Source organism: Centropristis striata, chromosome 4 (genome assembly GCF_030273125.1).
Source record: "Centropristis striata isolate RG_2023a ecotype Rhode Island chromosome 4, C.striata_1.0, whole genome shotgun sequence".
Taxonomy (NCBI): Eukaryota; Metazoa; Chordata; class Actinopteri; order Perciformes; family Serranidae; genus Centropristis; species Centropristis striata.
The window spans coordinates 19866643-19881041 of record NC_081520.1 but is presented as its reverse complement, the minus strand read 5'-3'; the positions used below and the strand labels follow the sequence as shown (position 1 = coordinate 19881041).

The following is a 14399-nucleotide window of genomic DNA, read 5'->3' as shown; positions in this document are numbered from 1 at the left end:
TGAATGAGGACGCAGCATGTGGCTGCTTCTTCTGTATGACAACAGCAGCTTCCCATCAATATTAACCACTGGCTTGTCCTTCCTCACTGCCGTCTGTGGACCCATCCAGACCCATCCAGACCCGTGTTTCTGTCTGGTCCTCCAAGAGAAGGAGGTCAGCGTTGGTCTGCTCCCCCTGCTGCCAACAGTCCATCATTTATTCATCCAGCACCTGTTTTTATTGTTAAAGAAGCCCGAGTTCTTCTCACGTGTCGCTTTGCAACGCACGCTGCATTCATATTTAAGTGGCTTCCAGATTTCCAACCTCAAAACACCCCATTTTTCACAATAATATTGTCATAAACTCACTTGAAATAGACATAGATGTGAAAAATCACGCTTGTATTTAGACAGACATGTATGAAGTGTTAGCTGCATGTGTCTGAAAAACACTTTACACTCTGATAGGTTCACTGCAAAAAAGGTGTTTAGTCTAAAAACCAGATAAAACAGTAAATCTGAAGGAAATTATCTTGCTGCATGGACAGATAATTTACCTTGACAAGATTTCTTGAATTAAGATTATTACATCTAGAAAAAAGATGTTAAAATACAAAACATGACCAAAAAAAGACACTAAAAAGACCAAAAAAGACACAAAAAAGACACAAAAAGGCAAAAAAAGACACAAAAAAAGAGGAAAAAGACTTAAAATGACCAAAAAAGACAATAAAAAGACAAAAAAAGACACAAAAGATGTAAAATCAGCAAAAGAACTCTGCACACTGCTCGGGCCAGTTCATCACTGCTGGCAGCTTTAATTTATCTGGTTTTAAGAGTTAATTTCTTATTTGAAGTGTTCAACATGCTTATTTCTAGATTTATTAATCTTAATTTAATAAATCTTGTCAAGGTAAATTATCTGTCCATGCAGCAAGATCATTTCCCTCAGATTTACTGTTTTATCTGGTTTTTAAACACCTTTTATGGCTTTTCTTTCTTTCCGTGTCTTAGTTCAAGAAACATCAAGTCTTTCAGATTGTTGTTGATCCAAGAACCTCATAATCGAATTAGGCAGATCTGAAATTAAGCAAATTGATGCCCAACACGAACGAATCAAAGTTCAATTACGGCACGTTTCATTTCATGAGGAAGCTTAATTTGGAAGAAGGTTCTTTGCTAGAAACTCCGGAGGCTCTGCTGAACACTTTACCTGTCAAGTCTGAGGAAGAGGAAGAGGAGGAAGAGGGAGAGGAGGGGAGGGAAACAAGAGGCTAAGCCTTGTGGGAGACAATTTGAATCTCGACAATTAGTCTCTGCTGTCGCTCAGTTTGATCTCACACTGTGAAAAATGTTGTCGGGAGCTTTAATTGTGTAAAGAGCACATTTAGGAATGCTAATTAGAAATCTGCTGCACTCATTTTTCAGGGTTAAATCGTACATTCAGAAGCGAGGATGATGCGACGATGGTGAGCATTTATCACACACACACACACACACACACACACACACACACACACACATCATTATACATGGTGACAAATCACTTTACATGTGGGCAGACTTCCCTCTCTGACTGCAGGACAAAAAAAAAAAGAAACGACGAGGACAAACTGCAAGGGTTGCAAACACTAACAACTGTTAATCATTTTTACTCCCGCGCCTGAGTCGGCCTGGCCCATCTCGCCGTGCTCGCCTCTTGTGGTGCACATAATGAAAAGAATGGAGCCGTCAGTCATATTGCCTCTCTAAATAGCATTTTCTGCTTTATTAGTCATACTTAATGGTGTTGAAGGGGCCGTGAGTGATGCAGAATCCCTTTGTTCAAAGCCCCTCTCTTACTGTGAACGCTTCTTGATCGAAAAAAGATTCCCTGACAATTGAGGCTGAATGTGTTTTACACGCTGGGCTTACTTTGCCTATTCTGGAGGGGGAATTGTGCATACTCTCATCAAAGAGATTGATGGCGTGAGCGAGGAAATAAAGGAGGTGGAGACAGTGTGCACAGCGCCGCAGCAGGCAGGTAGCTGGACCGAAAATGACAATCCCATTCATTTTGGATGGACAGCTCCTTTGATATTTTATCATAGCGAACACAGAAAAAAAAAAGAAAAAAGAAAGTGATGCATCATCAATCCATCCACCCACCTACATGGTATGAAAGCAAAATGGAAACCAATTATAAATATCCATCAGAGCCTAAAATGAATCTTAGATGTTTACAGAGTGTTAGTCACGTATGCCTGTCAGACACTTTCACGCCTCTACATGTGAGAAATACCTCAAATATTGAGGAATGCATGTCAGACACAGGCTTTTATCCCCCGTCTGCACCACAGGACGGTAAAAAACAACAAGTTAACCCTTTATCAGGCGAAGAACTCTATTTGGTAACTTCAGTGGATATAAACTGGGTCTCCACGTCTCTCTGTTTGGTCGTAGAACCACATGGATTTATTCCAGATAATCAGCAAAGATCAGACTATGTCACAGACGGTGACACCATGACTTCTCAGAATATTTAGAGAAAAAAGCTGCAAATTTACTAGATTAAAGTGGGGAAAGGGGGGTAATATTTTGAGAAAAAAGTTACAAATTTACTAGATTAAAGTGGGGAAAGGGGGGTAATATTTTGAGAAAAAAGTTACAAATTTATGAGAAAAAAAACTCAAATGAATGGTAAAAAAGTTACAAATTTGTGAGAAAAAAAATCTTAAATTGATGTTAAAGTTATAAATTTGTGAGAAAAAAAATCTTAAATTAACGTTAAAAAAGTTAAACATTTGTGAGAAAAAAATCTTAAATTAACGTTAAAAAAAGTTACGAATTTGTGAGAAAAAAAATCTTAAATTAAGGTAAAAAGTTACAAATTTGTGAGAAAAAAATTTCAAATTGACGTTAAAAAAAGTTACAAATTTGTGAGAAAAAAATCTCATATTTGTGACCAAAAAATCTCAAATTAATAGTACAAAAGTTGACGAGATTAAAGTGGCAAATCTACAAGAAAAAAAGTTGCAGATTTAAGAGATTTAAAGTGGCAAATCTGCGCGAAAAAAGTCGCAGATTTACAAGAAAAAAGTGAAAAAACAAAAACTTTTTTCTCCCAGATTCACCATTCATAATTTAAGATATTTTTTTTCTCACAAATTTGTAACTTTTTTAATGCTAATTTAAGATTTTTTTTCTCACAAATCTGTAACTTTTTTTAACGTTAATTTGAGATTTTTTCTCACAAATTTGTAGCTTTTTTAACGTTAATTTAAGATTTTTTTTCTCACAAATCTGTAACTTTTTTAACGTTAATTTGAGATTTTTTTTCTCACAAATGTGTAACTTTTTTACCATTCATTTGAGATTTTTTTCTCACAAATTTGTAACTTTTTTACCATTAATTTGAGATTTTTTTTCTCACAAATTTGTAACTTTTTTAATGCTAATTTAAGATTTTTTTTCTCACAAATTTGTAACTTTTTTACCATTCATTTGAGATTTTTTTCTCACAAATCTGTAACTTTTTTTAACGTTAATTTGAGATTTTTTCACATAAATTTGTAACTTTTTTAATGTTAATTTGAGATTTTTTTCTCACAAATTTGTAACTTTTTTAACGCTAATTAACGATTTTTTTTCTCACAAATGTGTAACTTTTTTACCATTAATTTGAGATTTTTTTTCTCATAAATTTGTAACCTTTTTCTCAAAATATGACCCCCCTCCCCCGGGTCCGTATGTTTTTTTTTACACATTCTGGCTGTATGTAATATCCTCCAATATTCTCTATGGTTGAAATTTGGAATTTGCAAGTATTTCAATGAGTGTCCTATAAAGGGTTAACCAAGAACTGCAGAGAGAAAGAGAAGCAGAGAAGCAGAGGGATGAAGAGAGAGAGAGATGGAGGTTTGTGTTCTTACGCTGGATGTCGATGGTGACGCTGGTCTCCTTGCCGTTGGGGACGGCCTTGTTGGAGGCCTTGCAGATGATCTGCTGACCCGTCTCGATGTTAGAGGGAGACAGGTAGAGCGTGCTCACCGTGCTCTCTCTCCTGCCGTCCCGCAGCAACGTCTGCAGAGAGCGAAGCAAAGGTGAGGAAAGTGGAAAGTTACGGAGCATGCACACTGCAAAAACACTGTAAAAAAAAGAGAAATAAATAACTAGAATTAAGCAAATACATGCTTAAAACAAGTCAAATTATCTGCCAGTAAAGTAAGTAAATGTTTCTTTGTAAGAATTCTTTAAATAAGTAAAAATATCTAGACACTGGAAAACAAATGATGTCTTAGGGTTAGGGTTAGTATAGTATAATATAGAGGGTTAGGGTTAGATATAGTTAACTATTTAACTATTTTATAGTTAACTAAATTGGTCGTGCCACTGCTTTAGGTGCATAGTTAAAGCAAACATAACAACAAAACAAACAAACATAGCAAGAAAAAATATTGGCATTTTACATTTCTGGAAACTGCAGATATGTTTTTTTGTCCATTACCAAAGACATATTAATTCAAAAGCCCTGTAGGTCAGCCCAGAGGAGGCTGGCGGAAGTTTTGTCCAGAAGTAAAGCTTTTATGTCCCATTGTGTCAAGGAATGCTGAGAATTCAGTTAAAGGGTTAGGGTTAAAAAGATTCACATTGAAAAAAATTCCATTGCATTGGCTCACAGTGATTGTACTCTGGAATGTCAGATAAATAAAGTATAAATATGAAATATAAAACTGTAAAAATAGAACAATTGAAGCCTGTTATTTCAAACTAAACTGAGTGGTTTTACAGCATTGTGAGTGTTTAAAACAGTGATCTTCACTTCTTGAAAACATCGATTTTCTATTTGTTTTGTTTTTGTATATTTTGACTGTGTAATTTTGGTGTTTATATTTATTTTGTACTTGCTATGGATGTATTGGATAAACTGATGTGTGCTCTGACAGCTGATATAATTATGCATCCAAGGAAAATCCAATAAAAATAATTTTGAAAGAAAGAAAATATCAATGGTCACGTTATTTGTTGCAGTTTTTAACGTGTTTGCAGCAGGTTTGACACAGAAATCATTACATGTCACAATAAGAGGTTTCATTGGTTCAGAAATGTTCATGTTGAAAGAAATATGACGTTAAAAAACTCAGAGATTCAATGTTATCTGGACTGTGAAATGTATAACGACAACATTTATAATGACCAAAAATAGATGTAAATATGACCAAAAAGACACAAAATGACCAAAAAATAGATGTAAAAATGACTAAAAAAGACACAAAATGATAAAAAATGATGTAAAAATGACAAATACATTTGGTATTGAACCTTTAATCGCTGAAATTTAAGTTGGGGCTTGTAAGATGTTTAAATGATACAGAAACAGAGAGGAGAGCGATGGAAACAAGCAGTTGAAGCTTTGATGGAGAAGGTGTAAAACTGTGAAAAACAACAACAAAACAGCAGCAAATTCCTGAATACACACATGTTGTCCCTTGTGGGACCACAGGCAAACCCTCAGAACTCTCCAGCCTCCAGTTTTTACTGCAGAGCTGATTGAAAAAATACAAAAAAAAAAAAGTAGAAATATGTTTTTCGAGCCTCTTTTGTGTGTCTGGAGAGCTGCGCTCTAGTGCATGGCTTGTCATCCTCCACAAAGGAAATCAATCTTCTTTTCAGCGCTCATCCTCTGAGCCCTACATTGTGGAAGCCATCTGGAATCGGTTGGTAGCGCTCAGTAGCTCTCGCTCTCCCCAAAACGCTCCGGGGAGGGCTCCGGGAGTCTCTGCTAACCAGCAACGGGCACAACAAAGTCACTCACTAGAACAAATTGCGTGGGCAACAGGGCACAGTGTGGTCAACCACAAAGTCAAGATGCATTTCCCTGCCACGTCTTTAAAGGAGCTGCGCTGCTGCTTTGTGTATTTGAAGAAAAAGAGGCTCTGGCTGCACTGAAGTACATCAAACATCTTCCTGATTTAGAAACACAAGAGTGGTGTTGACCAGAGGGAGCTACGCTGGACTGCTGCGGATTAGCCTCACAAATGTATGGATGGCTTCATGGATATTCCCTTTACTCACAATACAGCAAGAAAAATATTGCTGTCCCACTTCACTGTCTGCAAACCAATACTTCTCCAAATGTTACGGCCTGCTCTCACACACAATAGCTGAAAATATGAAATTATAGTTGTGGAAAGGCACAAAAGGGACGTTGAGATGAGTTAAAAAGCAGCCAGGTACATTATATTAAAGAGCCTTCACATGCACAAAATTACATAAAATATATGTAAAAATGACTAAAAAATGACTAAAAAAAAAGACACAAAATGATCAAAAATAGATGTGAAAATGACTAAAAAAGACACAAAAAGATGTAAAAATTACAAAAAAATATGTAAAAATTACAAAAAAAGACAAAATTACAAAAAAGACTAAAGAATACACAAAATTATCAAAAATAGATGTAAAAATGACAAAAAAAAAGATACAAAATGACCAAAAATAGATGTAAAATGACTAAAAATGACCAAAAAGACACAAAATTTCATAAAATAGATGTAAAAATGACTAAAACAGACACAAAATGATCAAAAAAGACACAAATTGACCAAAAAAGACATAAAATGACCAAAAATACTTGTAAAATGACTCTCAAATGTATATTATATATAAATATATATAAATGGATATTCCCTTTACTTGGATTCTTGCTCACAATACAGCAAGAAAAATATTCCAGTCACACTTCACTGTCTGCAAACCAAAACTTCTCCAAATGTTACGGCCTGCTCTCACACACAATAGCTGAAAATATGAAATTATAGTTGTGGAAAGGCACAAAAGGGACGTTGAGATGAGTTAAAAAGCAGCCAGGTACATGATATTAAAGCGCCTTGACAAAGTTCAAGAACACTAAGAGCAGCAGCAGCGTATATTTCAGCAGATAATCAGCAGCCATTAATCATTAGCTGAGTCAAACTGTGGCTCGTTGTCAACGCACCAACCAGCTGTAATTATCTTCTCATTTCTCTACTTTAATGCAAGGCTTTCTTTTGTAATCTAACTATGTGCCTCTCTTATGCATACCATATTCTGAATAATATAATTAAAGTGTCATTGAACTTGTAAAATCAGACTTGAAGACATTTCCAAAGAAATCTTTTTTTTATTTTTTATTATATATTAAACCTCCGCACGGTTCAAGTGGCCGCCTCTTCACACACTGTGGAACTTTTGTGTCATTGAATGAAGGAAAACAATATTTATGAAGCATCTGTGGAGTGTGAGAGATATTGTAGATGCCGTGCATGTTTCCATGGAGTACATTTGTATGTGGAGGACCACGTGTTTAAATTCTAAAGCAGGGCGCATTAGCTGCCAGACGTGGATATGTCAATGTAATATCCTTATGGTCGGCTTTAACAAAGAAATTTCGAAAGTCGAATCTTATCTAATCTAATCTAAATGATACAGAAACAGAGATGGAACAAGCAGTTGAAGCTTTGATGGAGAAGGTGTAAAACTGGGAAAAACAACAAAACAGCAGCAAATTCGATGACAATGACTAAAAAAGACACAAAATGACAAACAAGATGTAAAAATGACAAAAAAAAGACACAAATTGACCCAAAAACGACATAAAATGACCAAAAATATATGTAAAAATGACCAAAAAAGACAAAATGAAAAAATGAAAAATAATGTTATCTGTGCTGTGCAATGTATAACGAAACATTTATACAGGCAACTGGGTCTTCAATGTGATCCAACTACCAGCTGGAGCCTCTTTAAGCTCGATGGATCCTTTAAGAGAATTGATGATCAGTTTTTCCCTCACAGAAATATGCTCTAGTCCAGAACACATAGATGTAAAAATGACTAAAAAAGACACAAAATGACGAACAAAAAATTATGTAAAAATGACTCGAAAAGACACAAAATGATGTAAAAATGACTAAAAAAGACACAAAATGACAAAAAATTATGTAAAAATGACAAATGCATGTGGGATTGAACCTTTAATCGCTGAAATTTAATTTATGGCTTGTAAGCTGTTTAAATGATACAGAAACAGAGAGGAGAGCGATGGAAACAAGCAGTTGAAGCTTTGATGGAGAAGGTGTAAAACTGTGAAAAACAACAACAAAACAGCATCAAATTCCTGAATACACACATGTTGTCCCTTGTGGGACCACAGGCAAACCCTTAGAACTCTCCAGCCTCCAGTTTTTACTGCAGAGCTGATTGAAAAAATACAAAAAAAAAGTAGAAATATGTTTTTTGAGCCTCTTTTGTGTGTGTGGAGAGCTGCGCTCTAGTGCATGGCTTGTCATCCTCCACAAAGGAAATCAATCTTCTAAAACAAGAATAGATGATAAGAGTTTAATCTAGGAGCTGATATCTAGACATTTAACATGGTTTTATTCATAATGATTTTGGTTATTATCAAGAATGTTTCCATGACTGTAGATTTAAAAATGACTAAATAAAGACACAAAATGACGAAAAAAATAATGTAAAAATTACAAAAAAATTACAAAAAAATGATGTGAAAATGACTAAAAATAAAAAAAAAATTACAAGAAAATTATGTGAAAATCACAAAAAATTACAAAAAATAGATGTAAAAATGACTAAAAAAGACACAAAATGACAAACAAAAATTATGTAAAAATGACTGAAAAAGACACAAAATGACAAAGAAATCTTTTTTTTTTTTTTTATCAAACCTCCGCACACACTGTGGAACTTTTGTGTCATTGGAATGAGGGAAAACAATATTTATGAAGCATCTGTGGAGAGTGAGAGATATTGTAGATGCCGTGCATGTTTCCGTGGAGTACATTTGTATGTGGAGGACCACGTGTTTAAATTCTAAAGCAGAGCGTATTAGCTGCCAGACGTGGATATGTCAATGTAATATCCTTTCTGACACAATCAGGATTGTTTCCCTCGTCGCTCCGGACCTGTCTCCGCTCATTAATCTTCAGAAGGGGGTTAGCTGCCTGCTGCATTCAATTCAACACCATGCCACATTACAAATTGATAAATTTTCATATGAGTGCCTGGAGCCCATGTGAGGAATACTTTAACCAGGCTGGGAAAGGAACGGCAAAGGTAACAAGATTGAGATGGAAATGGTTGCTTTTCCCCTCCAAGTACACATATTTAAAGGTGTAATATGTAAGTTTTCCACATTTAAAATGAATAGACCAGACTTTTTCCGTACAGGAATGCTGCAGATTTTTGTTTCCAACAAATCAAGAACAGGTAGAAAAACCTGCAGCAACATGGCTCCTTCTGGAATAATATTGACATGCCTGGACTAAACCTACAGTCATGGAAAAAAAATAAAAATAAATAATAATAATAATATTGACATGCCTGGACTAAACCTACAGTCATGGAAAAAATAATAATAAAAATTATAATAATAATATTGACATGCCTGGACTAAACCTACAGTCATGGAAAACATATCTGACCATTATTTTCTTCAGTTTACAACACTGAGCTAAACAGAGACTAAAACAATGACAAAAAATAAGAAAATAAATATAAAAATAGAGAAATTACCACTGAAAAATACTACAAATGGTGTAAACGAGGTAGATAGTGTGTTGCACATATTAATCAATTGCACATATCAGTTTTTATTGCTAAATGACCAAAAAAGACACAAAATGACAAAAAATGTTGTAAAATTGACTAAAAAAATACACAAAATGACAAAAAAATGATGTAAAAATGACTAAAAAAGACACAAAATGACAAAAAAATGATGTAAAATTGACTAAAAAATACACAAAATGACAAAATGATGTAAAAATGACTAAAAAATATACAAAATGACCAAAAATAGATGTAAAATAGAATAGAATAAATATAAAAATAGAGAAATTACCACTGAAAAATACTACAGATGGTGTAGACGAGGTAGATAGTGTGTTGCACATATTAATCTATTGCACATATCAGTTTTATTGCTAAATGAGCATTTATAATGCATATCGTATGTTATCAAACTGCTTTTTATTAAGATAAGGACGGAAACATCTTGATGAATGTGTTTGAGATATTTGGATATGATAAACCTTATTTTGATATGATGATACCAATAATAATATTGTCTATCTTTAACTACATATTTTAATTAGATAATGAAGAAGAAGATAATAAAGGCACAAATTGACCACAAAATGACCAAAAAAGACATAAAATGACCAAAAATAGATGTAGAAATTACCAAAAAAGACAGAAAATTACCAAAAAAAGACACAAATTGACCACAAAATGACAAAAAAAAAACTGTAAAATTCCATTTTGTGTCTTTTTTTCATTGTGTCCATCTATATGACTCAATACTTGGTTGACTTGAACTAGTGGAAATGGACTTTCCATCATATTCTAATGTATAGAGATGATCCTGTATATTAAAGCAGATTATATCGTATATTATTAAACTACTTTTTATTAAATTTACTACATTAAACATTAAATACAAAATCCTCGTCTGCTGTTACTGTCTTTAGTCCAATAAATCTCTGTAAGGAAGGAAACATCTTGATGAATGTGTTTGAGATATTTGCATATGATAAACCTTATTTTGATATGATAATACTAAATATAAACTCTGACTCATTCTATATTGGATGTAGATGAAGGAAAGCTTCCTTCAGGGATGCTGATGATGATGAATTTACCAAGTAAGCAAAAGCTAATAATTCATTCATCATTAATATTCTGCTAACACGTCCCACAGCCTTTTGATTTGATATCAATGTATCTCCAGATTCTATTCACTCGGCTATAGTAATTATAAATATTCCAGCTTTAACATTGAACTATGGTATGTTTATATGGAAGACAAAATAGGCCCTTTTTCACCGTGGTCACTGAGGTTAAATAGGTTTCTTTTGTTTAACTTAACTCACTTCTCACCTCACCAAAGATCATTTGAAAAGTTGTTGAAAGCAATTAATTGAAGTGATCTGTATTTCAGATCACACTTTTAATTTTAATCCCGAATGAATTAGGTTAATTACCTCGCCAACATAATTTAAGATCTTTTAAAAGTGGCACAAAGACTTTCATTAATGCTAAAAGTAAAGAGCCCTTTGACTTAATATTCTTAATATTCTGCTCCTGCTGCTGCTGAGGAAACCAAACCTCTCCAGTAAAAGTTAACATGTTTAAGGCCCACTCACATTCTAATGGCTGCCTTTATTTGTAGGTATTTCCCACCTTATTACTCAACGGGTGTGACCATTAAAATGTAATAAAGTGATTCAATTACACAAAAAAATCACATGAAGCAGGAAAATAATGAAACTGAGAGGCGGAAAAAGCAGCTGAACTGAACACAGAGAGAGCTTTGAATGTTTTAACAGAGTTTTATCCTGACTCCTTTCCATCCTGCCTGTATTCACCACTTAAAACATGTTTAAATACCATGTTGGTATATTTTTTCACCTCTATGACCTGATAATAATTGATTTTTTATTCTGACTTACTGGATCAACATTTAGAACCAAAAAGAAACAAAGAAAAACCAACATAAATGTGATCTTGTGATTGTGTGTGATCCTGTCATCAACTCTGGTTTTTATTCTAGTGGGACTCTGGGACTTTGAGTTATTTTGTGTCTTTTTTTTTTGTTGGTAATTTTGTGTCTTTTGTTGTGTCTTTCTAAGTTATTTTGTTTCTTTTTTTAGTAATTTTGTATCTTTTTGGTAAATGTGTCTTTTTTAAGTCATCTTGTGCCTTTTTTGGTCATTTTGTGTCTTTTGTCGTGTCTTTCTAAGTTATTTTGTTTCTTTTTTTAGTAATTTTGTATCTTTTTGGTAAATGTGTCTTTTTTAAGTCATCTTGTGCCTTTTTTGGTAATTGTGTGTCTTTGTAAGTCATTTTGTGTCCTTTTTTGGTAATTTTGTATCTTTTTTGTGTCTTTTTTAGTTATTTTGTGTCTTTTTTAAAGTAATGTTGTATCTTTTTGGTCATTTTGTGTCTTTTTTCAGGGTTGGTACACTTGCAGTGGTCAACTTCAAGCATTTTTCAAGGACTTTCAAGGTAAATTTTCAAACTTTTCCAGTATCTTCCACCTGTTGTAAGTTGCCTGTTTTAGATGAGTACTTATATACTAAAAGGGGGAGATTTCACTGAACCAAACCAATAGAGATGGTGTTACACTTTTAGGAGGAACGCTCTTCATTTCAGATAGGCTACTCATTATTTTACATTGAACATGTGATTATCTATAGTCTATAGATGGATAGAGTCAGATTGAAAGAGAAATACAGGAAGAATTTCAAGCATTTACAAGCTTTATCCAAAATCCTTGATTTGAACCCTGTATGAACCCTGTTTTTAGTCCTTTAGTCCAACATAAAATGTGATTTTGAGTCTTTTTTTACTTTCCAAACACTATCATGCTCAACAAAGAATTTAAATGTGTCAAATGTGACCAAAGGTGTCAAATCTAACATATAAGAGGGTTCCATCCAGTTCTATCATTTGATACTAAATATATTTGAGCTTGTCTCCAGTTTTACTTGGTATATCATCATCAAACTGAAACTGGCCTCATGGAGTTTACAGCCAGAACTTTAGAGGTAAATTTACAGTAGGGCTCCACGCTGCTTTGTTTTCTAGTCTGGATGGAGTCAACAAGTCTGGATTATTTGGAGCTTTTGGACACTCCACAGGGTTAAAAGGATAATTATTTTTTCTACTGAAATGATATCCAGCAACAGTGCCAGCTTCATGTAAACTTTAACCATTTTACCTGATATTAAACAGCAACACGATCTCACTGCGAAGCTGAGAGGGTTTACAATAAAAAGGTACTATTCTGCTCTCGCCGGCAAGAACAGCTCATAAAAACGTCATTATGTTTTTTTATTTTTTTAAACCTCCTAACACTGAGATAACTCTGCTCACCTCTCAGCTTGTCACCAGAGCATTCAGAAAAATATGGGAGGTGGGGAGGTGAATGAACAGTGTTTTTTTTAATGTTTTCCTTCACAGAGCAAGTACGCACTGCAAAAAATATGTGTCTAAAACAAGATTAAAACTCTAAATCTGAGGGAAATGATTTTGCTGCATGGAAAGATAATTCACCTTGACAAGATTTCTTAAATTAAGATTATTAAATCTAGAAATAAGCATGTTGAACACTTAAAATAAGAAATTAACTCCTAAAACCAGATAAATTAAAGCTGCCAGCAGTGATGAACTGGCCCGAGCAGAGTAACCTGATGATTATTTGTTTCTTATCAAGATAAAAAAAAAGACACAAATTGACCACAAAAACACATAAAATGACAAAACTTGTAAAATACGTCTTTCCATTTTCTCACTTTCTGTTATCGTGTCCATCTATATGACTAAATACTTGGTTGACTTGAACTACTGAAATGGACTTTTCATCAGATTCACTATCACTCCAGAAAAGAAAAAAAAACACAAATTGACCAAAAAAAGACACAAAATGACAAAAAAAAAAAAAAAAACGTAAAATTCCTGAAGACCTCAATACTTGGTTGACTTGAACTAGTGGAAATGGACTTTTGAGATGATCCTGTATATTAAAGCAGATTATATCATATGTTATCAAACTACTTTTTATTTAAATACTACATTCTCTGCATCAAAATCCTCATCTGCTGTTACTGTCTTTAGTCCAATAAATCTCTGTAAGGACAGAAACATCTTGATGAATGTTCAACATGCTTATTTCTAGATTTAATAATCTTAATTTAAGAAATCTTGTCAAGGTAAATTATCTGTCCATGCAGCAAGATCATTTCCCTCAGATTTACTGTTTTATCTGGTTTTAGACCTTTAGATTTACTGTTTTATCTTGTACCTTTTCCTCAGAGTGACACCTCTGAGCCTGGCTCCGACCTGCAGGCTGCTAACCGCTAACAGTCCTTTAGCTGTTTGCACTCAGCAGCTCCACTGGAGCAGATGGGAGATGAGTGTTTGATGCAAGAGAGAACATTATTCATTAATTTCCTCTGCCCACATTTTCACAGCGAGTCTTCATATTTGAACCATTCACCTCACTGTGACAAGCTTCTGCCACTTGAGCATCGCTGGAATCTCCCCCGACTCCCCCACACACATAAAACATGAAAAACAAACCAAAAACACACACACACAAAATTACAAAAAACACATACAAACACACTCAAAACACACCAAAAACATAATAAAAATACAAAAAAACACACAAACATTACAAAAAAACACACATAAAACACAAAGAAATTATAAAAAAAACAACAAACAAAGAAAACAGTAAACACAAAAGTTTGTATTACAAATGCTAAATGCACAAAGCTAAATTAGAAAAATCTCTGCATCTTATTACACTTTGAGGTGTTTTTTTTAGGGTTAATGCACTAAATGTGACATGGAAACTTGTCTCTGCTGCTGACGTC

The 14399-nt window shown here is 34.0% G+C and overlaps 1 protein-coding gene across 1 annotated transcript in view; it reads right to left on the bottom strand.

The window, feature by feature from the left end:
• Positions 1 to 14399, bottom strand: part of kirrel3b (kirre like nephrin family adhesion molecule 3b) — a 339909-nt gene that overhangs the window by 76698 nt on the left and 248812 nt on the right. The window contains exon 5 of the mRNA XM_059330957.1: positions 3891 to 4041. Within this exon, the coding sequence (XP_059186940.1) occupies positions 3891 to 4041 (151 nt within the window). The remainder of the gene's footprint in view (positions 1 to 3890; positions 4042 to 14399) is intronic.